The sequence below is a fragment of the Microtus pennsylvanicus genome, chromosome 7 (assembly GCF_037038515.1).
Source record: "Microtus pennsylvanicus isolate mMicPen1 chromosome 7, mMicPen1.hap1, whole genome shotgun sequence".
Classification (NCBI taxonomy): domain Eukaryota; kingdom Metazoa; phylum Chordata; class Mammalia; order Rodentia; family Cricetidae; genus Microtus; species Microtus pennsylvanicus.
In genome coordinates, this window is record NC_134585.1 from 37,102,049 (window position 1) to 37,128,729 (window position 26,681).

General features: G+C 37.2%; 1 protein-coding gene across 3 annotated transcripts in view; it reads right to left on the bottom strand.

Moving 5' to 3' along the window:
* Khdrbs2 (KH RNA binding domain containing, signal transduction associated 2) overlaps positions 1-26,681 on the bottom strand; it is a 393,774-nt gene that overhangs the window by 4,856 nt on the left and 362,237 nt on the right. Inside the window, exons 8-10 of one of the 3 annotated variants that reach the window (XR_012911354.1) lie at positions 14,965-15,023; positions 2,702-2,873; positions 689-744 (exon numbers count right to left, since the gene is read on the bottom strand). Coding sequence is in view for 2 of the 3 variants with exons in the window: in XM_075980543.1 (XP_075836658.1) it covers positions 2,776-2,873; positions 14,965-15,023 (157 nt within the window). In the remaining variant the exon portion in view is untranslated. Of the gene's footprint in view, positions 1-688; positions 745-1,780; positions 2,874-14,964; positions 15,024-26,681 lie in introns of those variants that run through there. The other 2 variants (XM_075980542.1, XM_075980543.1) reach the window with 2 other exon arrangements.

Genomic DNA, 26,681 nt, shown 5'->3' on the forward strand with positions numbered 1-26,681 from the left:
GGTATAGAAGTTAGGCCTTAGTTTCCTCTAGGAAATATTTGCTAACTAATAAGCTATTTGCTAACAAATAAAATGGCAGCTGAGAAACAAGCATTTTTCTTTTCCTTTCTTTCTTCCTTCCTTCCTTCCTTCCTTCCTTCCTTCCTTCCTTCCTTCCTTTCTTTCTTTCTTTCTTTCTTTCTTTCTTTCTTTCTTTTTCTTCTTTTTATAACAAGCAGTTTTTTAACAACGAGATCCAATTAGGAAAGCCCTGGTGGTGTTTTCTTGATCGGCCAAAAGGGTTGCAGTTGTTGGCTTAATTGTTTGGATACCTTTATCTTTCCCCTAAACCTTCTTAAAGATTTTCTGCTTTTGTGTCTATAGAGTATTAAAAGTTTTACTACTGTGATGGTGCAATTGAGAGACTAGTTTGTAGAAGAAGAGTTCATTGCAAAAAAAAGGGCTAAATATTAATCACTACTTCTTAGTTCATTTGACAAGTTCTTAAGTAACTGTAGAAAACTATGCTAACTGACTGTCAAGCTTTATTTTTTATGCAAAGATAAAAATTGGTCAGTTCTTTAACAAAAATCTAAGCTTTTTGAATTATACAAAAACGTGGCTTTTAGCGTTTTAGCCTGTTACTATAGCTTCAGGCTGTGTTGTAATTTGGTAAAGATTATGTCAAACATGACAACGGTCTGCTTACCTTTATCCTCCTTAGCCCATCACATCTGCTACCACTTATGTGTTCTTTGTGCGTACCTGAAATAGTAAGAAAGAATAGAAGACGAAAACATAACTAAGCAGCATGCTTAAAGGGCAAATGTTAACAACTTTAATTGATGACAGACACACACTTCATAAAACTATTAGCATGCAACTCCAGCTGCAAAAACTAAACAGCAAAATGCCTCAGCTGATAAGCAGCAAAAAAAGTAAACCAATCACATTGACAAAAAGCCACCGTAAACAAAAAAAACTATGTTTAAAGGAGTAGTAGTTTTGGTATTCATCCCTACTATCAAGTCTTTCGCTTTCTTTTTCTCCATCAAAATTTAGCTTACGTTTGATGTTAGCAAGAGTTGCATTACTGTTATTGCTAATTTTAGTTCTTTTTATTACCTTGAGGGTTATATATTGTAAAATAATTTTGGTGCCTCTAGTTAATGTTGATTAGTTGTTTTAATAGCCTATAGACCTATTTGTTATATTTTTGTAGGTTTACTTTTTTAACTATCAGGAACTTAATAACTGAGAAGATTTAACATTGCTGTTGCATAGGCAAACTTACAGTGACTATATTAGTGTTACCTGTTTAACGTTAAGTCATCCTGTGAGTCCTGCGACATATTTCCTTAATAATCATCAGCCATCAAGTCTGATAGTCTCAAAAGAAATATCAGCCCTCTAAAGTGCCTTCAAGGGCGGTGATATTTAGCACTGAAAATTACAAATAGAGTTTTTGAGGTTGAATAGCAACAACTAGCCATTGACACTGATGGTTCTTTTGTCAAACAGACTGTTAGAAACTACGCAAATGAAGTCCACGCACTCCTTCGAGTGAAAACAATAACGTGAAGAATCTACGCAATGCTTACATGTTGGATGGGATATTTAATGTGCGGGGAAACTCAAAGGTTGAAGAACTAGGCATTTAGACAGTGGTAAGTGGTAATCTTACCTCTTTATACTCCATTACTCTTTCTCACGAGAGACATGCTAGTGCAAACAAGTCAATCAGAATTTGTGTTTAGCAAGATAGAGCTTAGAGGATAGTTTAAAATCCATTTATTATTCTAAATCCATTTCTTCCATTAACATGTTATACATTAGTGTTTACTAACCATGATTCATGTAACAGTTTAGTTTGTTAACTTTTAAATTATTTAACAACCAAAAGTTATTAATACATTTTAAGTATTACACAGATATCTTAAAACAGGCTTGGGTTCATTTTTGTAATTTTTAAATAGAAACCATTTTAGGCATCTCTTGAAGAAGAAATAAAGCAGGCATTTAAAGTTAGAAAACAAGGAATTCCAAATTTAGTTTTTACAAAAGCCTTCAGCTTTATTGACAAATTATGGCAAACATATTTGACAAATTGTGGTTCCTATTTAGAGAGGCTTACACATGGAACTTTATGTGTGTTTTTTTCTTTTTTTTTTAACAAATACAGGTTAAAACACTGAACAAATTCAGTTAGCTACATACATACAGTAGCTGCTTCTTTTCAACCCCATTAAAACAGCATTTAAAAATTAAATTTACAACTTAATATTGAACATCTCCATCTAACTAACAGATATTAAAAGACAGGTTAAAACATCTTATCTACAACTTTATTATCAGCTAGTTCAAAATCATATTACAGTCTTTTATCAACCCTAAACAAAGGTTCTGTTAGTTGATTGAGACTCAAAATCTGCTAACAGATTCATGCTCTTTCTTACAAAAAAGAAAAAGGAAAAATAATACTAAAACAAAAAGGGGAAAGGCGTTTTACACACAACAGTTAAAAAAAACAATCAAGAGATTTCATCCTACTGAGTGGTTTATAAACTATGCTTGCCAATGAGTTTTGCAGTCTGTTTTGTAAAATAATACTAGCATCATTGTCATGTCAACAGTATAGGGGGAATACAAGAAAGAGGTGGGGGGAATTATGAGCAGATATCCCTAGATAGAAAAGACAAACAAACAAAAAAAGAACTATTACTTGTCTTGTTGCTGTTTATGTGGAGACCAGAGGCTATGAACTGTCTTTGAGGAGGTCACAGGTGAAGAGGACCTTCAATATCTACCATAGGGGTGTTCCCTGTATCCCCCTCTGGCTGACCTTGATGGTGGTGCCTTCAGGCTGGAGCGAGTTGTGGCCCATTCTTCTGTTGCTATAAGTAAGAAAAAGATAGTGACATAAACATAACTTCACAATTACAGATAAAGTCATTCAGGAAACAATGGTTAACTAACGCAAAGATAATAAAATGATCTCAACGATGAAAGCTAATGCCTAGGACTGTTTCAGAAGGCAAGTCTATGCCAAGGATATGTACAAACTGAATTAAAAGTCCCTGTTTTTTGTTTTTTTGTTTTTTTTGCAAAGAAGAGAAAGTTTAAGTACTAAGATAAATTAACATTTTATAATGTGTTAGATTTCAATACTACAACATTTCAAAAAGGGTATAAATGCAATCTGGTCTTTTAATCTTTCGATACAAACTTCTAAAACAAAGTGCACATAGTAAATCAGTTGTTCTTAGTCCCTGATTATTTTGAGACTCAAATAGGACTCAAAGCAAAACAAAACAAATGCCTATTCCCTTTCCCACAAGCCAATGAATTGAAACACTCTGTAGTGCAAGATCTGTGTATTGTCTCTTTTCAGTGACTCTCATCTGGTTCAGAGTTGAGATCTAGGATAAGCTTCTTTAGACAAAGTGGAAGATGAGCAGCCCACAGGGCAAAGAAAGTTGAAGTAAGTGTGTAGGTACAGAAAGATTTCTCATATCCTCTTTCCCATAAAACACTCAGAAAACAAAAATGGGTCTTAAGAGACGACAAAGAGTCTTCTGTGACATGGAACATAGTCTATACCCATTCCTGTAGAACAAAAACCAAAAATCAAAAGGCAGCTGAGTTTTTGAGAGCTGTGGGAAATAGAGACTGTAAAGTCTGTTTTCCCAGAAAACGAACCTGTTCTTCCTCCCCATATCTTATGGTTGGATTTATTAGTACAATATGTGATTCCAGAAACTAGCATAGCTTGTTACTTCACTCAAAATTCACTCCTTTAAAGACAGACATTGGACATGGAGAAGGCAAGTACCAGAAAAAAAAACACACACTTGTAAAACCAGACATATAGAATAAATGAAAATATCAACTGAGGAGTTCCACGAAGGGCAACTGGTCCAGGTCCTCTTTCCTATGATGCTCCTTGCAATTAGTTTCTTTTTTAAAAGTTTCTAGAAAGGGACAAGAAAATCTTAATTTCCAATATAAGATAATAACCTTCAATTTTGTAAAAGCAATCCATCATATATCAATATGTGAAAAAGATTGCATCTACATAGCTGTTTCTGAGATGGTCATGGAGACATCAATCTGACAACTGATAGTCAAGACAAGAAGTCTGTGTTCCCTATTTGAGACCTTGGTGGTTGGAATGAGATGATTCCCATAGTCTCAGGCATTTGCATTCTTGGTCCACAGTGGCAGTGCTCTTTGCGAAGGCAAGTGGCCTTGCTGGAGTAGACATGTCACTCACTGTAGGTGCCTTTGTGAGCTTGAAGACTCTTCATTGCATTATCTTACATTGCGTTACATTCCACACACACACACAACCTAACCTGAGTTAACTATAAAATCTCCAAGGAGCCAAGATCAGAAATTAGAGAGGGGAGGAGGTAGCACAGACCCCTTTTGGTGGATGCTGAGAAAGATAAAGGTATAGTATTTAGAAATCCATGTGGATAGCTGCTCCTTTAGGAATCTATTTCCTAGATGCTAGCGTTTCAAAAAATTTTCAAATTTAGTACAAGGTTTGGCTTCACAGCCAATAGTTTTTAGTCCCAAGATGCTATTTCAAAGCCACTTAAAAATATCCTTGCAGCGAAGTCTTTTTGTAAATAATGGAGTAGACATGGTGCTCTTGACATCCAGGGGATTGCTGTATGAGAAACACAAGCTGGACTATAGAGTAAATGAGTAGCAAATTACTTCTCAGAGAGGGCAGTAAATACGTTTCTGCCACATTGAAATGACTAGAATTCCATAGAATTTAGAAAATATAAAATGATTCATATTTATCTATGGATACCAAAGTATCATCAACCTTTTATTATGATGCATGCCATTATCCTATGTTCTGCTTATGAACACAGTCAAGGACAACTCAGGGAAGAACATGTGTAAATCCTCAAATATTATGGCACATTTACAGCTAGTCTTTTAGGAAAATGTTCAGGAAAGTAGGGAGGAGGGAGCCACTAACTTTCATCATTTACCTGAACTGAGATTGAAATCCAACATGGAGTCATCTAGAAGAGGAGATTGTTCTGAGCAAATTACAAATTCACAGTGAAATCAGGTGGAATTTTATGTATCCCAGATCATTCTTTCTCTAAAGACTTTCCTAGATTAATTATATTGTATCATCTTGCCTTATTTCTAAAGTGCTCTTTGAGATCTATAAGGAAAAAGACTTTGTACAAAGGCATGAGCATAGTAGAACAACAGAAATGTAAAGTACATATAAATCCATGGTGCTACCAAACAAAGGAGGAATTTAAAGCCAATTATGCAAAAGAAATCAAGCAGAGGCATTGCTAACAACTTGATTTTTGTGTGTAGATATGTGAGATAGTGATTTTTAAATAAAAACTTACTCTTTGTTTTTCTCTGTGAGTGAGTAACGAATTACCTCATAAATTGAGCTTCCCAGAATGCCTGGAGTTCATGTAAGTTGCATGCGAATCAGTGTCCTTGAGAAACACTTCACTTTGGCTGGAGTGTAAACCTTTCGATTACTCTTCCTGTGCACTAAATGTTTCTCAGATGACCTGCACTTCCCCATCTCAAATGCTCTGCTCAGCAGATTCAGGCCCACGAAGCCTCATGCAGACCATAATAATCTGCTCTCCTTTCTGCAATGAAACTAGATACTTCGGGGAGCATTCATGGTGGGAAAGAAAAAGCTAGACAACTTTTAAAGTTGCAAAACTAGGCTTTTGTTCCTGATGCTTTAAACATTTGTTTCTGGGTGTGCATGAAACACGGGCATGAGGGGCCACTTAAGAAAGGTTGGTACCATTAAAGTACATGGAAAAGTAAAGTTTTAATATTTGGGCTCCAAAATGTAGATATAAAACATCACATTCAGTGTACATTAATTTTGAACCAGTTCACAAAATGTCACAGAGATATTTTTTTCATGAGGGCTCAGATAATGTGTCCATGCTTTGGTAATTCTAGATATAGCTTTGCATTTCCTAAACTCACATAAGAATCCTGGGGGAAAAAGGAGAGGTTTAAACTTACAATAAAAAATGGCTGCTCATGCTGTTCTTTTGTGTTACACTGCAGATCTATATTCAAAAGTCATCAGTAAGGGTTGTAGCTTGGACATGAACCATCCTCTTAAAAGTCACACTGCTAAACCCTTCTTTGCAAGCTAATGGCCTCCTGAGATTTGATTGGCTCATCAGGACTTTATCTTCATCACCAGATTCACCCACAAATATAGTCCTAGCTGAATGCACTGTAGGAAAGAAGTTAGTGAGGATAAACCCTGGAAAGATAAATCCTTCCATTGCCCACTTTCAGTCTTTCTCTCTGCCTGCATTCCTTCTACCTGCCATCACTTCTGCCATGATCGTCAATGGACTGAAACTCTGAAACCCAGAGTCCGAATGCACCTTTTCTCCATTAGATGGTTCTTCCTAGGTTTTCACATAGATGAAGATACTAACCCAACAGGGAACCTAAACCAATCACCCTTGTCAAAATCTGCTTAGGGTATCAGGAAACATAGTTATGTGGCCGAGTAAGACTTATCCTTGCTCTGGGCCATGTCATAGAAAAGTTCCCTTCAAATATATACTTGCTAGTTGCTTTCAAGCTCGTCCTAAAGGATATGATAATCTTGGAGACTTTGCAGGTTTAGTAAGCCATGATATCAATTTCTGAGGACCAGCCACAGTCTCATAGATCATCAGTAAGCTCACAATTTTCCTGTAAGGTATGGACGACTATCCTCTACCTTTAAACTATGAGGACAGGGGCAGTAAAGACCAGTGGGCTTAGTTGGGAGAAGAAACAGTTTTCTCCCTTTGCTGTTTTACTTTGGCATGGTGTGATGTTTTTGAGAAAGGGGCTCATGTTGTAGTTCAGATTTGCCTGAAATTTGCTACATAGCTCAATCTTTCTATGCCAGTGATAGAAGAGTCTATGGTGACTCACTCTTCTACAAGGAGAGGACCTAAAAGTTTTAATTAATTATCATCTTGTTAGAGTTCAGGTCTCATCTCAATAAAAAAGGAGACTAAGCAGCCAGCTGAAGAAAAGATTAACCCTATGGAAGGTAGAAAATAAAACAGTGAATGGTGCTTGAACACAATTGAGAAGCTTGTCTCATTTGAGTCTAAACAGTAGTTTAATGTTGGTCCAGTTTCATCAAAAGCTGAGGAATTTGTTCACAGATTTGAAAATTCATGAGGACAGCATGAGAAATAACACATGGGAGAACCAAATAGTAATATAAAGAACTAAGTTCTTCCCTTTAGTTCAGTGAAGAAGACAGGCATGTTTACATTGCTTCATTGATAAGAAACTCAGCTCCTAGTTACCTGCTTCCTTCACAACTCTTTTTTCTTATTATACAGTGTTTGGTCAGAAAGACACTCAGCATAGCACTCAGTAAACAAAGAAAGAAACAAACAAAAACCAGGTTTTAAGCTCCATAATCTGCTCTGAAGGACTGTGTTTCCATGTTCCTCTGTTGGTTGCTCTGGAGATACAATTGCCACTCTTGCGCCCTATTGCTAACCATCCACAGTACTATCTCACTGTGTACCCCCAAACTAGGGTGTGGTGTCCAGTGAACTTTTCATTCATCCTCACCACTTGCCGTCTTCTCAGAAGATCTTGACGCAGCTCATCAAGAGTGAAAAGTAGCCTTTTATTTTTTTCTAAGCTTATCAGTGTAATTGAAAGTTCACCGTCTCTACCATAGGCAGATGCTGCCTTAAGCTGTCTAATTAAGAGTGGAAAATTCAAAATAGAATCTAAATCTTAAATATACCCAATGTAAAAACTTACCAAATAGAGCAATGAAGTAGTGAGGCTCTGGTGTGTGTGTGTGTGTGTGTGTGTGTGTGTGTGTGTGTGTGTGTGCGTATTCACTATTTCTGGGTATACAACCTGTACAAAACTGAGATCAGCCTTCACATGTTAGCTTTTGTCTTTCATCTTGTTGGAGATAAACCAGGCTTTTAGGCTCAGTGGGATCTCCTGAGTCTGCTCTGCACAGCCCTAGAGAAGAGGCACTGGGATCATAGGCAACTGTGTGACTGCTACAGCATTCGGCTTCCACTTAAGTTCTGAGGGTCCTGGCTCAGGTTGGCAGGCTTGTGTGTCAAGCACGTTAGCTCACTGAGCCATCTCCCCACCCCTGCTGGCTCAGATTGTGTCACCTCAAGGGGAAATGATATCCATGATTATCAGGGCTAATTGTATTAGATGTCCATTAGATGCAATCTCTGAAATATTATGAGGGGAAATTAGTTTATTCTTAAGCTTATAAAGGAATTTTAAGATACTTTAGGAACACAATTCCAGTAGGCTGTCTTTCAGTTAAAATATAAAGTTTAAATTTTTACATTGAGATGAAATAACTGCGCTGACGTGGAATATTGCTTTAACTAGGTAAAGATGTGTTACATCTGTTAATGTTATGGAAATTACTTTAACAATGTAAAGATGTTGTATTTGTTTATGCTGAACTTCTTTAATGACGTAAAGATGTGTTGCTTTGCCTGCCTAAGGCACATGATTGGTCTAATAAAAAAGTAGGAGGAGGAATCTAGGCTCCAGAGAGAAGAGAGAACAAAGGAGAAAGAGAGGGAGAAGGCAGGGGCCAGCAAGTCAGGCAGCCACCGGTCAGTCAGACATGGAAGCACTGGGAAAAGTAAGACACACAGAATGAAAGAAAGGTAAAAATCCCCGAGGCAAAATGCAGATGAAGAAAGCAAGGTTTAATTACGCTGTAAGAGTAATGGGACAAACATAAGCTAAGGACGAGCATTCATAACTAATAAGTCTCTGTGTCATGATTTGGGAGCTGATTGGCAGCCTGTTACACTACGCGATATTATCCTTAGGAGTACAAAAAGTTTCAGTATTAAATCCTAGGACAAACAAATCCTTTGAATGTATTTTATTTTCAGTGACTTTTATATTCTTGGTAATTGTAGAAAACTCATCTTTTGTAAAATCAATTTCTCAAATGTGTATCTCTATTTACTGTTAAATATAGCAGGCTTTTGTTCTTCAATCCCAGGGCTGGCATGAATGCCAGTTGGCTTCATTTTCTTTAGCTGCTTTCACAGATTAATCAATGCAGGCTTATTTTCACACTGGGATAATAATCATCTAGCTCCTTAACGAAAAATGAGGATGTTCGTGTTCTGCAATCTACTTGGAGTGCAGCACTCCAGTGCCCTGGATTGAAATACAGCTCCCGATTTCTTTTTGCTCCCATCCATTTCAAGACAGTGTATTAATATTATCCTCTTTGGTTCCACACAGCTGTCATTTAAAATGCCACTAACGAGTGGATGCATAATTAGCTCTCTGGTTCATACATTAACTACATTTTAATAAACAACTCTTTTCTCTGAGAAGATGATATCGCTGTCCATTCGTAGCTGTCAGTCTCCTAGAGAATGAAGAGGGTGTTTCTCATGTGAAGTCTTACTTGGGTAAGCTAATGCTTGGCCTGTAATTAAAATACATCCCCATAGAATTATAAACTATTCAGACATATCCAAAATCATTTTCGTAATTCTGACTCAATTAGAAAATATTATAGTTAGACAGAAACTGATTTTAAATTTTAACTAATCATATATTTCATTATCTAAAAATAAATTCACTCTAAAAATATAATAAATGTTAGTTTAATAAGATGGATCTGAAAACACACTAAATATTAGATGATCTTTAATACCAATACATTTAAATATTTAGTTATATTTAAATTTTAGTATTATAGTGTTGCAAGAAAAGCATTTAACATTTCAAATTACCTGCAAATATATAATTTATATTTCTAATTTCAACAATGAACTGTGAACCCCAAAGAGACAAAAGTTCTTTTCATCTGATGGTACTCAAAATAAACTGTATAAAATGGAGGCCCAGAGTTGGAGTCCCAGATACTTGGGAATTTAAATGGGGAGAAGTACTTCAGTCATCAGTTTGTAACTAGCCTGGGAAATGTTGTATTCTTAAAACTATGGAGTAAATCAGTTAATATTCAGATACCACATGCATGCAGTACACACACACACACACACACACACACACACACAAGAACAACAACAACAACAACAAAATCATGAAAGACATGCATTCCAAATGTGGACTAAAATACTCAAAGCACACTTACAATGTATTAAGACTTTGAATAAAGAGTCACATGGAAGGACTGGATACTTCCTACTATTGATTTCAAACCAAGTGTGATCATGAAAAGAGATCCTATCTGTGGATTTTTTGAATAGAGGAAACCGCTATCCTTCTGAAGAGCATTCTGATGCTCACAATGCTCTGTTTTTTCTACCATCCTCATCAGGAGATGGAGGCACCGGGGACAAAGGACTGTTGCTTCCTCAACCTGTGCATCTCTCTACCCATCTCCCTGTCTCTTTGCACTCTCTATGGCTAAATGCTGGCTCCACTCACTGACCCAAGGTTGATTTATTTGACACAGGGTTTCACAGTGCGATCAAATATCCCACAACACTATATTTTGTGCAAAAAAAGAGTGCATCATTTTCAAATGATCATATAAATAGTTGATTTTTATTATTCATATGGAATACATTAAAGTCTACATTTAACATTGTATAAAGCTAGTGATAGAGAAGAGATAGACAATACTTTTATCTACCATGAGAAGAAAAACAATTTAATTAGCTTTTTAACTTGACATAGAAAATAATAGGTTTCATTATGCCATCTTCATACATGATTGTCATTGGTTCCTTACCTAAGCCCTTTCCTCCTCCCTTGGCCTCAACCCTTGCTGATCCTATTCTTTTCACCCATCATCTGATCCACTTAAGGTCTCCTCTCCCCTTCTCATGGTTCCCTTTATAATTTTATGATCACATCTATACATGCACCTACACACACACACACACACACACACACACACACACACACACGTCAGAAGATTTGTGCTGTTTATCTTTCTGAGTTTAGTTTATTTCACTTCATATACTGTTATCCAGTTCCACACATTTCCTGCAGAGGTCATGATTTCATTGTCCTTTCCAGCTCCATAAAACTTCACTGCGCATATTTGCCATCTTCTCCATTCTTCTGCTGATGGATATCTTGCCTTGTTTATTTTTTTTTTTTTAGCTGTTGTGAGTCTGGTAGCAATAACATTCATGCTCAGATGTCTCTATGGTAGGACTTTGGTTACATAGTCCAGAGTGTGATATTAACTGAGATATCCTATTTGCACTTTTCTGAGAAACCGCTTTACTATTTCAATAGTGGCTAAACCAGTTTATGCTGCCACTAGCACCGAGTAAGGGTTCATCTTTCCCCACACGCTCACTAGTGTTTGTTGTCATATGTTTTCTTGATGTTATCCCTTCTGACAAGGGTGGAATGAAATTTTAAAGTATTTTCATTTTTCATCTTTCTGAAGGCGAAGTATGTTGATTAATTTTTTTATGCGTTTATTGGCTACTTGCAGTTCTTCTGAAAACTGTTTATTTGTTTTATTGGTTCTTTCCCTAATTAAATTTTTTCTCTTAGTATTTAATTTTTCATGTCTTCACAAACCATCCTGTTGCACATCAACAAACGCAGCACTAATTTCAGTGCATATGATTCCATAAAGGAAAGATGAGAGCTATATTCCCCAGACTGACATACCAAGTGTGAAAAATAATGACTACAATGAAAAATCTCAGGACGTTTCATGAATGATAATATATCTCCTCATTAGAAATGAAGTTCCAGGAGGATTTTCACTGTAGTATTACCATCACTGAGCGCAGCACTTACATTTCATAGCCATTTAATAAGCATTTTTTAAATGAGTAATGTTCTCTGACTTTGTCCAGATCTATACCAATTCGGGACACTTGGTTTCTGAATCCTAGGTTCTAAACTCATAAAGATTATAATCTAATACAACATGTATACAGTCATATATTTCTAAGAAGAAACAACAGGAGCCATGGAAAAACAATACCTACTTTGTATATCATCAAAAAGCTAGTACCTATGTGTGAAAAGTAAAATAAATTCTTAAAAAGCTAAGTTTGTGTCTTTTCTGTCAGATGATCATTTATTGAAATTCTCTCATGTTGCTTTTATATTAGCTGAGCTTCCACAGCACCCCTGATTATGTCATCTATGATTTCCTGATGGTGGCAGCCATCCATCCTCATTACTGCAACATCTTGTGTAGTACCTGGGAGCTCCTTAATACTTCCAGAACATTCTCTGGGTAATACCAGTCCCACCCCAGTCAGACAATGTTGACAAAGTCATCAAAGTGGTATTTACACTGTATTTAGTGTCTTTCTGCTACTTTCTGTTTTTTGCTGGCTCCTTGAAGACTTTGGTGATCAGGGCAAAAGGCAGAAGGTGCAACCTTAGCCTGGGTATGTCTGTTCTAAATGGTGAGAGTTTGACTATCACCCTCAGATCTTTCTAATCACCAGTTGCCTTGGCAATGTCACCACAGATGTTTTTTTTTTTTGGGATAGACCTAGAAGAGGAGACTTGGGGGTTATCATAGTTATTTTTCTATTTTGTGATAAGAAACCATGACAGAGGCAATGCACAAGAAAGTGTTTAATTTGGGTTTATGATTTCAGAGGGTTAGAGTCCATGATATAGGAACAAGGGCATGGAGAACCACATGAAGAGCAGAAAACCTTGTCTAGAACACAAATAGGAGACAGAAATTGCACTGGGAATAGCATGAGTCCTTTGAAACCTCAAAGGCTGCCCCAAGTGACACACCTCCTCCAACAGAGCCATACCTCCCAATCCTTCCTAAACAGTTCCATTAACTAGGGAACAAGTATTCAAACATATAATCCTATGGGGAATATTATCATTCAAACTACCACAGAAGTTAAGGTGATGTAACATTGACCTTAACTCTCTGTGGTGGTTTGAGAAAAAATAGATCCCATAATGAGTGCCATTATTAGAAGGTGCAGAGGTGGACTTTGGGGTCTCATGCATGTTCAAGCCACAACCAGTGTCTCAGTTTATTTCCTGTTGTCTTTAGATCAAGATGCCTAATTCTCCACCACCCTGTCTCCCTGCATGATGCCCTAATCCCTGCTGCCAGACTTTGCCTGCCTTCTTCCACCATCTGTGTTTCCCTCCTTAACTGATGATCTCTGCTTTCCTTCCCAGACATGGTCTTCTGAATTTTCCTCTCCCTCTGCCTCACAACATCTGTGTCTCTTTTTCCACCATACTGACATAGCAATACACTTTCATGGCATGAAGCTTCAAACATGTAAATAATGCCATTGTCTTCTTTATTCTCTATCAGAATAATAGGGGCCATTGCATAATTTTAAAGAAAATCCAAAATTATAAATGTCTAAACGTCATTTTCAAGGTGAACCTGCTAACTGAACATTTTACAGAACCAAACCCATCAAAATGTTATATTGTATAGCTAGATCACAAGCACTCAGCAAGTGTTTACTAGATAGAATTATGCTTAATTTTAAGTGATATTCTTGATTCAATAATACATTTTGAAATCAACTTTATAGACTAATATTTTTACTAAATGCTAATGCCTACAAGACAAATGTTATTTGGAATTTTAAGACACACATATGATAATGAAATAATTAAAACTCATTATATAATAAAATTATCTGCACTTAGAAGTCTAAAAGTATTTTTTATTTAAATTTTTTGTTATTTTACATACCAACCCCAATTTCCCCTCCCTCCTCTTCTCTAGTCTCCCTCATCTCTCCCCATCCCACCCACAATCCGCCACTTAAAAGGAGTAAGCTTTCCTTGGGGGAGTCAATAAAGTCTGGCATAGTAAGTTAAGGTATGACCAGGCCTCTCTTCCCTTGCATCAAGGTTGAGCAAGGTATCCCACCATAGAAAATGGATTTTAAAAGCCAGTTCATGTACCCAGGGGCCGCACAAACAGAGCAAACCACACAACTGTCATCCACATTCAGAGGGCCTAGTTCAGTCCTATGCATGTTCCCTTAAACAGACTGAGAAAGAACTCATAGAAACATCACCCTTTACAATAGCCAAATAACATACAATAACTTAGGGGTAACATTAACCAAACAAGTGAGAGATCTGTATGAGAACTTTAAGTCTTTGAAGAAAGAAATCGAGGAGGATATCATAAAATGGAAAGATTTCCCAAGCTCTTAGATAAGTAGGATCAACATAGTAAAAATGGCAATCCTACCAAAAGCAATCTACAGATTCAATGCATTGCCCATCAAAATCACAACACAATTTTTTACAGACCTCCAAAGAATAATACTCAACTTCATATGGAAAAACAAAAAAAAACTCAGGATCGCCAAAACAATCCTGTACAATAAAGGAACTTCTGGAGACATTATCATCCATGACTTCAAGGTCTATTAAAGACTAAAATAATAAGAACAGCTTGGTATTGGCATATAAAAACAGACACATGGATCAATTGAATAGAATTGAAAACCCCAAAATTAATCCACTCACTTATGAACACCTGATTTTTGACAAAAACAAGCAAAAATTGTACAATGGAAAGAAGAAAGCATCTTCAACAAATGGTGTTGGTCTAACTGGTTGTAGACACATAGAAAAATAAAAATATTTAAATGTAGATTATACAGATATCTTTGTGACAAAAGGAAAGACACGGTATTGAGGTTACATCAATGCTGGTGTCATGGGCATGCTGAAACATGGCAGCACTACTGACTGCTCACCTATGCTGCAGAAATGATCTATGATTGTGATTAATTTCTTTTCAAATTTTGATCAAAGTTGTTCTGTCCAATTTTCTGCACTAGTTCTGTAAGTCAAATATTGCTGTGGAATTACATAAATCAATGTAGCCAGTACTTCTGTGAAAAATGGGGCAGGGAGGTGGATACAGAAGTAATTTCTGAGTTGTCAGTGACAGATGGTAGTTCTGATCTTATAACCATAGTAAGGAAAAAGTCTTACCGTAGCTGTCATAGGCATCCTCATTTACTCCATGACCGTAGTCATAGTATTCAGGCACACTGCAACAGATTTAGACAGGAATCAATGATTCTGTAAACAGAAGAATCAGAACTAGAACCTTACAAGATATTCTAAGTCAAATGTGTGCTAAGGTAACTTCAGTAAACTCCCCAGTAAACTCCAGGCATAAACACCATCATAAAAAATACTCAAGGGAAATAATGAAGACTGTTGACAAGAAGTGCCTTGATTCTATATCTATCTATCTATCTATCTATCTATCTATCTATCTATCCATCTATCTATCTATCTATCTATCTATCATCTATCTATCTATCTATCAATCATCTATCTATTAATTTCTTCATTTTTCTCTCTTAGTAAATTTCCCATTTCCCAACCACCTACTCTCATTTATTAGAGATTTTATTAGAAAATTTCTCCTTGTTTTCTAATGCCAAGAGCACCCTCAGCTGTGTCTGTGGTTAAATGCCCACTCTATTCTGATGGCTTCTCAATTATGTCTCCACCATTGGCGCCTCCTCTCTGCTCTCAAGTCTGTGATAGCCTAGTGTACATTTCTATTTGCTGGTCAAAATGAACTTTTTCAAATTCAAAAGTGAAAATCCGATTTTCTTCCCACCTCATACTTCCTTGTTCCTTTTACATTCTTCTATCATTATCATTGGAAGCTTGTTAGTGTCACTCAATGACAGCATGCGGGCTTCTCTCTTTCATCCCACGTGTAACGTTTAATCCTAACAGCAAATTCTTTAATTTCTACTTGTATATACGTACAGAACCAGAACATGCACCAACATTTTCACAGCTGCAGGTATAGTAAAGACATTTAACATTGTCCTTGTTAAAGAGGCATTAAAGCATCGGAGTTCTCTACTCAAAGCCTATGGATGTCTTCCCAGTGTTCTTTAGAAAAAAAGATGCAACTTTCATAAAAGCCTGTTATTTCAGGCCCCACTCTACACATTTTCCCCATCTGTACTCAATTCAAGGCACACCATACTCTAGAATGTTCTTTGATTACAGACGACTTGCTATTGTCCAGGTGTCCATCCACTTGCTGACCTATTATCTGAGAAATGCTTTTCTTCCATGCTCAGTTGTCCCCATTCTTTCAGTATTTAACTTACGTCACTTACAGGAGGGTCTCCTGATCATTCTTAGGACTAGCACTCAGCCATGTGTCCCCTGCTGTTCCTTTGGGCACTTGCCAATCACAGCATAGTATCATGTAAACACTCAACGTGCATTTGCTCATTTTCTTAGCAGCTGTTTCCCACTGCTTGTGCTCAGGATTACAGGTCTGAGTGTTTTGTTCTCCCTTATTTACTTTCTATTATTGCCCCAGACTGATTTTTCTATATCAATGTTTGGCATATGACAGCCTCTCAAGATTTGTGACGCACAAGGGTTAATTATCTAGTAGGAGCATAAATAGTCTGGAAAGGAGTGGCTTTAGTCAGCTTGGACATTTTAAGAATAACATGCAAAAAATAGAAAAGTTATAATTTTGATAATTCTTATACTGTAACTATTATTATAGGCTCCATAGTATTTATAATAATATCATATTTTGTCAAAAATGTGTCTGGTTTAAATTAGCTCTGATCCATTGCCATATACTTGACTATTAATTAATTAATTATCTTAGTATTATTAATTTCTCTTATTGACAACCTTAGGGATTGAACCTACTACATAAGCATTCTATGAACAAGTTCCCTGCCTAGCCTCAAATTCCTTTTGGGTGTAAAGCACTTTGACAGGGAAGTGATTTCATGCCAAATATCAAACTGTATAAGATCTGAACATGGGTATAGGTTGGAAGAAAATACAGAAGGGGCTGAAATGATGTGTTTTGTGAATATTGTCTTTTTCCTCAGGAGTTTCCTTTAGTTATCAACAGACCAATTATTTAAGATTTAATTGAAAGTAAAAGCACAGAAAGAATAAAAAGTCTATGCCTTAGAAACTGGATGAAAAACAGAAATAAATTTGGTTGCATTTATTTTCCCAGGATGCAATTTATAGTGAACCAACTATAATCTTAATGAAAGAAACTGAAAAAAGACAAGATTGCTTAGCCCAGCCTTTATTGCTTTCAATATTTACATAGAATCTATAAAAAATGCTGAATGACAGCTATTCTTCCCATCTTTGTATCATAGACGGTTAATAGCATTCACTGGTAGCTGGACATTTGTAGCTTCTTTCACATATATATCTTAATAGAAGCTATGCAATCCTGGGCTGGAGCGATGACTCAGCAGTTCAGAACAAGTGTGTTCTTGCAGAGGGACTTAAGTTAGGCTCTCAGCATCTAAGATAGGAGGCTTCTAATCACCTCTAACGAGAGCTCCAGGTGATTCAACATTCTTTTCTGGTTTCTGTGGACACCTGCCTTCATCTATACATACACAACCCACACATGTACATATGGTAAAAATAAAAACAAACATTAAAAAAGAAATGATACAAACCAACTCAGGGTCCTCACACAGACTCAGCAAATTCCTGATAGTCACTGTGTTAATTTTCTGAGACTCAAAATGCGTTAAGTATAAGAAAACTAAGGAAAGATCCTGGCGTTGGTAACAACTTTTTGTGGAGTAAATTTCTGATCCTGTCTCCTGGAGTATAATGTATCTAGACAGTGTTGCTGAACACAATCTGATGCTATTACTGTACTATAACATTGGATTGTCATTAAGATGTAGATTGGTAAGGGCAAAGGAGGTCAAGAAGGAATCCATGAGACAGACTACAACAAAGAAAATATAATTATTGTTTTTCATGAAAGATATAATCACTCTAAGAGGGAATTGTCACATTCAGGTTATAAGAGACACAGAGTACTATTATGTCTTGCTGTCATAATGGACTTTGTAGGGCCCATGTTTTTTGTTTACTCAGTATTATTTCCATAAGAAGGGTCTTTCTTTGACACAAAGTTCTTTAAGCAATGGTTAGACACCCTTCCACCTATATATGTCTTTTTTCTACAAAGTGAAGAATCCCAAGATGTGTACAGAAGTAATGTGAAAACCAAGGCCATTTCAAATTTAAGGACAATCTATTTTTGTTGGACGACCCACTATTGACTCTCTGAATAAAGAGAAAGCATAGACCATACCATGGGTAGCACCTCAACTTTAGACTGACCATGAGATTGCTCTACACTGCTGCTTACCTCACAGTTTGTTAAGAAAAATGAATGTGTTTCATGTTTTTTTGAGAAAAATGAAGGAATGAGGGTGAAGAACACTTTGCTAAAAGAGGTTGTCTCTATCTGGTTTGCGTTAGTTCTAGAATTTAAATTGATAGAGGGTTTGGAAATGTAGGCCTTATTGAGATACTGAGTTTTCTATATGTCAACAAGAGATAGCTAATGTTGCTTTAAGGCATTTTTTTTCCATTAGGTTCCTCCACACTGTCAGTTTTCCAGACAGTTCTTGTGCCTCTGATCATTCACTGGTGGGAAGGAGGCTATACAAATTGTAAAGCCTCCAAAAAGGACAAACGCTATAGTACTCACTTCAGATATGCACATGGATGCATCCATTCACCAGGAGGATATAGAAGAACCTTCCAGGGGAGCTGGCATAACTCCCAGAAACAGAATCAAAACTGCCAGATAAACAAATTGGAAACTTATTTTATCACTTTTGCCTCCACTTGGCTGGATTTTATAGCTGCCATTGCCACTGAGCCTTCACTGTAGCCTTCTGTTTTCATAGCCATAGCTTTCAGAACAGTTACTCTGTTCCTTTCTGACCTCTTTATCCTGGGTCTTTTGTGTGAGGACAGATAGAAAGCACCATGTGTTGACCGTTTTACAAGGTACCAGATCTTATAGGATCTCATCAAGACCTAACTGATCATGGAGATGCTGGATTTTGAGCTAGTTCCAGTAATTAAAAGATGTGGGATTCCCCTCCGTATACTATGAATATATTTTATTACCTTTGGTTAATAAACGATGTGGGATTCCCCTCCGTATACTATGAATATATTTTATTACCTTTGGTTAATAAAGAAGCTACTTTGGCCTATGAAAAGGCAGAGTATAACCAGGTGGGAAATCCAAACAGAGATATATAAGGAGAATAGGCAGAGTCAAAGAGACTCCATGTAGCTTCCAAAGGAGGACACCTGAACCTTATTGGTAGGCCACAGTTTCATGGTGATGCATAGATTAATAGAAATGGTTTAATTTAAGCTATAAGAGCTAGGTAGGAATATGCCTAAGCTATTGGCCACACAGTGTTGTAATTAGTACAGTTTCTGTGTCATTATTAGGGTCTGGGTGACTGGGAAATGCATGAGCAGTCTCTGTTTACAATTAAAAGCTATTATATTCTACATTGTGGAGAAGGTTGGTATTTCTCTTACAAAAGAAAGAAGGAAGGTCACATTTGATGATGAGATGATCTAATAATATACTTCTTGTTATCTCCTCGGAAATGGTCAGTCCTTTCCTTCCTAAGAAACTGAGTGGCTCAACATTTTGTAGTGCCTTATATGACTGTGGTCGCATGCAGAGTGATACTAAAAATTCATTGCACTTGTAAGTAAATTCCCTTTCCTTTACTTCCACTAAATTTTCATGGTACTGGTTAGAAATATCATTGACTAATTCCACTTTGGACAACTCATGTTAGTGACAGTCTCACCAGCCAGAGTCTTGGACTGGAAAGGTAGAATTTAGTGCACCCGTCATCCCCTGTCAATCAGGAAACCGACAAACTCTCTCTGTGCCACCCACTCAACTGTGGAACATCTTTGATATGGAATTTTAACCAATATCACACATAATAAAGTTGACGATAAAAGAAATCCCGTGATGGTTAACAGGTATTTAACAAATATTTGTTGATTGGATGAAAAAACAATAGAATAAAAGGAAGTTAAGGATGAGAGCATTGTATGTCAGAATCAGGAATATAGAAACATTTTTTTTTTTCTGAAAGAATGAGATATAGGAAAGCCTTTGTGTTGAGAACAAATGGAGCAGAAACACACACACAAAAACAATTCACTCATGTTGTTTTTATGTAAATAATTCTAGTTAAAATTTGTAACAAATTATTTATTATTCTGATAAGGTTCTTGTCTCCTAAAGTCCAATCATCTTCATTTATTTTCAAATATTTACTGATGTTGTAGGTTTAAGTGTAAAAGTAACTAACTAGATATTGTTTGATTAAATGATGAGAAATTCAGATTTCGCATATTTGCCAGCTCTTAGAACCATTTTATCTAATATGGCCACAACAGTAGTTAAGCTCTACATCACCAATAACATTATAATTTTAATTAGGACTTTTATAACAATAGCTGTGTTGAGAAACCTTACTCTATATATTATGTAAAATATGAGATACAAATTAATCAATTGACGATTAAGTGACCAGTTAAAGTGTTAAAAATAATGAAATAATATGAAAATCATACATAGAGATTTATAAAATTGATGCAACTACACTTATAATTTAGGAAGTCATTCTCACCTGTTTTCCTACATCTACTCTGCAATATTGATTTCTTGCATTGACAGAAATATGTCCAAAATTATTGGACATAGGTGAATTTTCATCCTAGCACCCAACCTCAAATTACCAATTGGAGTTTTTTTATTTCCATATTCATTTATAGATGCTCGATTCCTTCTGTTCAATTTCATCAGCTCCGTGAAAATCCCTGTTTGCAAAGCCATGAAGATTTAGCTCAGGTTAATGAGAACAGCACACTGGTCTTTGTGTCCTTCCGTAGCATTCAAAATGTTAATTGATCCTTACTGGCACAGAGAAAAGGGAGACTGTATCAGACATCTTATCAGCTTTGTGTGTGTGTTTGTATTTGTGTGTGTGTGTGTATGTTAGCCTCCTGGTTCTGATGGTTATCCCTGAGTGTTCTCTAGTCAGGGAAATCTTCTGTTATTTCTAGTAAATAAAATAAAAGTCTCTAACACAGCATCAAATTGTGCAAACCTATACCTATTTCAAAATCTTTTTGCTAGGAGAATGTAAGCAATGATTCCACGCGTCTATTCCTTGTATTTTCCCTCAGAAACCATCAGTATGTGTCCCTTCTCACTCATCTCCCAAAGTATTCTTCCATGTTCATTATCCCCAGCTGTGCAGAGTAATGATATAATGACTATAAAGTCACAATAATAGCAAAACAAAAGCCTGGCAGCTACATATAGATAAATACATTTTGTCTATTTTGTAAAATATCATAATAAAAATCAAATGAAAGAGACTGAAAATACTGTGGTGGGAATAACAATGGAGCAGAAAAACCAATTAAGTAAGTATGAAATATCCTTTTCTTACTTTTGTTACCTACTGAACACCAAAATACTAATACTAATAATACTAATAGTTCAGAGTTAGTAGGCATTGCCCAGGTCAGAAAGAACAAGGGAGTCTTAAGGGAAATATTAGACAAAACTCAGACCAGAGAAAGGGAGGCAGCTCTGCTGCTTCAAAGTATCCAGGGAGATAGTACTTGGAGCAGTCATCCATGTTCAACATGGAGCAAAAAATGGGGACAGATCTTTAAGAATTTGTCTTAGTTTGATGGTCAAGTGTCTAGACTTAATCATAGCAGCAAGTAAAGGCATCATGTGGTGTGAGAAAGACAGGAATACAGATGACAAGAAACTAATCATTTTTCTGTTTCATTGTGTAGAGAATATGAGACGGGAATCTCCCACTGAATGGTAACTCAACTGTGAGAGACAAAGAGTTCAGTCTCAAGGATGGCAAACAGTCTCAAGCCTTCAATGTGTGACTTATGTGTAGGAAACTAAAGTTTTTTAAAAAAAATCATTTTATTATTTTAACCCACTGGTATGAAACAGAATATTTCACTGTAAAAGCTGAGAGATAATCTTTTATGTAAATGCCATTTGAGGGCAATCATTTAATCCCTTTGTACTCCAGGATCCATGCATTTATTGGTAATAATTTATAGCCCTCCAGTACTAAGGATATGACTTGTGATAACCCCATAAGTGTCTACTACATATCAGGTGCTCAACTGCTGGGGATAATGGGTGATTCTCCTACCAATGAACACATAGCCACATAGCTTCACTTTTAATATTCATAAAAGTTGACATGCCAAGGAGGTTTTCATCTTGAAATATTCTGAAACATTAAATAGCTATACATGCCTCCCTAAGTTTCACTTGATGGTAATCAGTGTTCATAGGATGAAATATAGGCTGATTATTCATGAGGTAAGTGACATATTTGTTCTGCTCATAGATTAAAGATCAAGATAGATGATCTATATAAGGCATCCAGTGTAGAATTATTATCAGCTTGGCGATGATCTCCTTTGCATAAAATGGGTATTTTTAGAGTGCTGCACAGCAAGCAATAGAGAAAGGCATTTCTGCAAGTCACTATTTGGGGATGTTACACTATTCAAACACTTTTACAAATAAACTCCTATTATAGGCACTATTTTATCATTTATTCTCAATTTAGATTATTATCTTTTGCTTGTTTTGACCCTTTATTGCATAACTGAAGGGTGAGAAATTTTATGAGGACATTAATTTTCTGTTAGTTATCATTATAACAAGGCAATTATTTTCTAGAAACAAGACTATCCACTGACTGATTAATTAGGTTTCATGGCACATGATACTGTTAAATGAACGGTTACATGCATTTGGTACAAACTCGTAGATGTTACTTAATCCTGGTTTGGAGCAGACACAACTTAAACTGCATACACATATTTTTGTTTGATTCATAATTTATGTATGTCAATAGGACTTCAGTGCTGTAAACATCGGTATGATATCTACTTAATTAAATAGGACAGGGGTAGTAGTTTGGATGAAATTGGCCCCATAATATCATAGGAAGTGGCACTATTAGGAAGTAAAGCTTTGTTGGAGTGGGTATGGCCTTGTTGGAGGAAGTGTGCTACTGTGGGGGCAGACTTTGAGGTTTCCTATGCTTAGGATACCACCTAGTGTCTCAGATAACTTCCTGTTGTCTGAAAGATGTAGGACTTTCAGCTACTCTAGCACTATGGCTGCCTGCACATCACCATGATCCCTGTCATGATGATAAGGGACTGAACCTCTGAAACGGTAAGCTAACTACCCTAGTAAATTTTTTTCTATGTAATAGTAGTCTTGTTGATAGCGTCTCTTCAAAGCAATAAAACCCTAATTAAGACAGTAGGTGACTCTAAGGCTGTAATCACTGTTATGTTGTGGTTATGGGGTAACTGTGGTTTATACTCTTTACCATTCAAACCACAAACATATTCTCTCCTGTGCTGCAGAATATTCTCAAACCATTTGTTCCTGTTTCAAGAGCTATTTCCACATACCACACGTTGGAAGTTAAATCCACATAACAAAGTCTGAGAAGGGAAAGACTCATTGATAAAAATGATTTTGTTTGGACAACATGTGAGGCTAAGTTTATCACAGAAACAGCATGTGACAGATATCAGGTAAGCCTTCTGTTTCATGAGTAAAGTATCATGAAACACGTTTACTGACAAACAGAAGAATGGAGATTTTTACAGAAAGGAGAAATTGGACTTCTACTCGCAGGTTTTCTGCTGTGGGATGTTTGAATTGACTTGTGCTTGTGTATTCTCGCACCTTGCTTTTTCTAGGCTGAGTGACAATTCCTTAGTACAGAGCATGGTTCTCTAAGAACGTTTTCATCTCTTGGGTATATTCTCAGGAGTGGTATTGCTGGGTCCAGGGGTAGGTTGATACCGAATTTCCTGAGAAACCGCCACACTGCTTTCCAAAGTGGTTGCACAAGATTGCATTCCCACCAACAATGGATGAGGGTATCCCTTCCTCCACAGCCTCTCCAGCAAAGGCTATCATTGGTGTTTTTGATTTTAGCCATTCTGACAGGTGTAAGATGATATCTCAAAGTTGTTTTGATTTGCATTTCCCTGATAGCTAAGGAGGTTGAGCATGACCTTAAGTGTCTTTTGGCCATTTGAACTTCTTCTGTTGAGAATTCTCTGTTCAGTTCAGTGCCCCATTTTTTAATTGGGTTAATTAGCATATTAAAGTCTATTTTCCTGAGTTCTCTATATATTTTGGAGATCAGACCTTTGTCTGTTGCGGGGTTGGTGAAGATCTTCTCCCAGTCAGTAGGTTGCCCTGGACCCAGAAATACCACTCCTGGGAATATACCCAAAAGATGCCCTATCATATGACAAGAGCATTTGTTCAACTATGTTCACAGCAGTATTATTTGTAATAGCCAGAACCTGGAAACAACCTAGATGCCCTTCAATGGAAGAATGGATGAAGAAAGTGTGGAATATATACACATTAGAGTACTACGCTGCGGTAAAAAACAATGACTTCTTGAATTATGCATGCAAATGGATGGAAATAGAAAACACTATACTGAGTGAGGTAACCCAGACCCAAAGAGATGAACATGGGATGTACTCACTCATAATTGGTTTCAAGGCCATAAATAAGGGTCACAGAGTCTACAACTGGTGAACCTAAAGAAGCTAAGTAAGAAGGTGAACCCAAGGAAAAACATATAGTTATCCTCTTGGCTGTGGGAAGTAGACAAAATTGCCTGAGAGAAAATTGGGATCTTGGGGGTGGGGTGGGATGGGGGTAAGGAGAGATGGGGAGAGAAAAGGGAGAAGGGGAGGATGGGGGGAACTTGGGGAAGAAGGAGGATGGGGATAAAGGAAGGTTGGATAGGGGAGCACGGAAGCACAATTCTGAGTTAAGAGAGCCACCTTAGGGTTGGCAAGAGACTTGAACCTAGAGTGGCTTCCAGGAGCCCAAGGCGATGTCCCCAGTTAGTCCTTTGGGCAGCTGAGGATAGGGAATCTGAAATGACCCTATCCTATAGCAATATTGACGAATATCTTGCATACCACCATAGAACCTTCATCTGGTGATGGATGGAGATAGAGACAGAGACCCACACTGGAGCACTGGACTGAGCTCCCAAGGTCCAAATGAGGAGCAGACGGAGGGAGAAGATGAGCAAGGAAGTCGGGACCACGAGGGGTGCACCCACCCACTGAGACAGTGGGACTGATCTATTGGGAGCTCACCAAGGCCAGCTGGACTGTGACTGAAAAAGCATGGGATAAAACCGGACTCTCTGAACATGGCGAACAATGAGGGCTGATGAAAAGCCAAGGACTATGGCACAGGGTTTTGATCCTACTTAATGTGCTAGCTTTGTGGGAGCCTAGCCAGTTTGGATGTTCACCTTCCTAGATATGGACAGAGCGGGGAGGACCTAGGACTTTCCACAGGGCAGGGAACCCTGACTGCTCTTTGGACTGGAGAGGGAGGCGGAGAGAAGTAGGGGGAGAAGGGTAGGAGGAGAGGGAGAAGGGTGGGAGGAGGGGGAGGGAAATGGGAGGCTGGGAGGAGGCAGAAACTTTTTTTTTCCTTTTCTCAATAAAAAAAAGAACGTTTTCATTCCTCTCCTAGGATCCAGGTCAATGGCCAGCTTCTCTCCAGTGATTCATCTCACGCTGGACAAAGGACTTTCCTGCCACACTTGCTTTCAGGAGGTTTCTCTCACATTTTCATGCAGACTGCCTCTCATTGCATTAGCACTTTTTAATTTTTAAAGCTTTACCTCTTTCTCTACGGCCATAACTCCCTGATATCTAATATGTATAACCCTATACTATAATTAGAATTCTAAGCCAATTGTCCTTAGCTGATGTACAGACATTTTCAAATTTATTTACAGTGTTACTGATGCAGGAGTCCACGGTGATACTTCAAGAAACAATGCAAACACAGCAAAACCCTCAGAAAGAAAACTATACTAACCCAGTAGATAGGTCTGAGCTACACGTTTGTTTCTAGACAACTGGCACAGAGCAAAGCCTCTGTATGGTGCCTTTATTAGCATTGTTAGAGATTTTGACCACTGGAAATGCTGATGTGTTCCCTGCCCAGCCCCTCAGCCTCTCTCATTTGTTTCCTTCTCACATCTCCTGCAATTGAATTTCATTCAGTCCTGGATAACAGAATTACACAGCTAATTACTTGGATTTATTCTGGCAATGTTAAAATTCAGAAGCTCTGGAATTTCTCATGTTTTTAAGTATCAGACACTCAGACTCTGAAACCAACTTCTCCGTCACAAGTTCTGGGTCAGAAATAAGCAGGCAGTCCAATTCCAGGACAAAGCAACTAGAAGCTATTTATGCCTTTTTGATTCACTCAATCATGGATACATATATCTTAGAATTATATAAATATATTTTGGCAGTGATAACACATTATTTTCTAGCACACATCATGCGATTAGCAACTATAGTCACAGTGAGGCATAATAAGTGTTTTGCAATACATTCTTGGAGAATGTTTTCTCTAGAGTCCATGATCTTACCATTCAAAAGTGGTTAATTAGGTTTATAGTACTGGACATGAATTTCCTCCCACAGGGTGGGCCTTAGGTACAATTAGATATCTGTTAGTTACTCCTAAGATGCACCTGTCACTATTGTAGCTTTGAACATAGTGTGTCATACTGTTCATGGCTGTTCACAGGCTTTATTGCTAGATATAACTATTGCTTATGTTTCTCTGGCTGCTTTCATAGCACCTCTGATACTAAGAGAGCTGGCTAGTCCTTCGGGAGAAGCCTTCTAGTTCAGTAGCAGCTCAATGCCATCATGTATCTGAA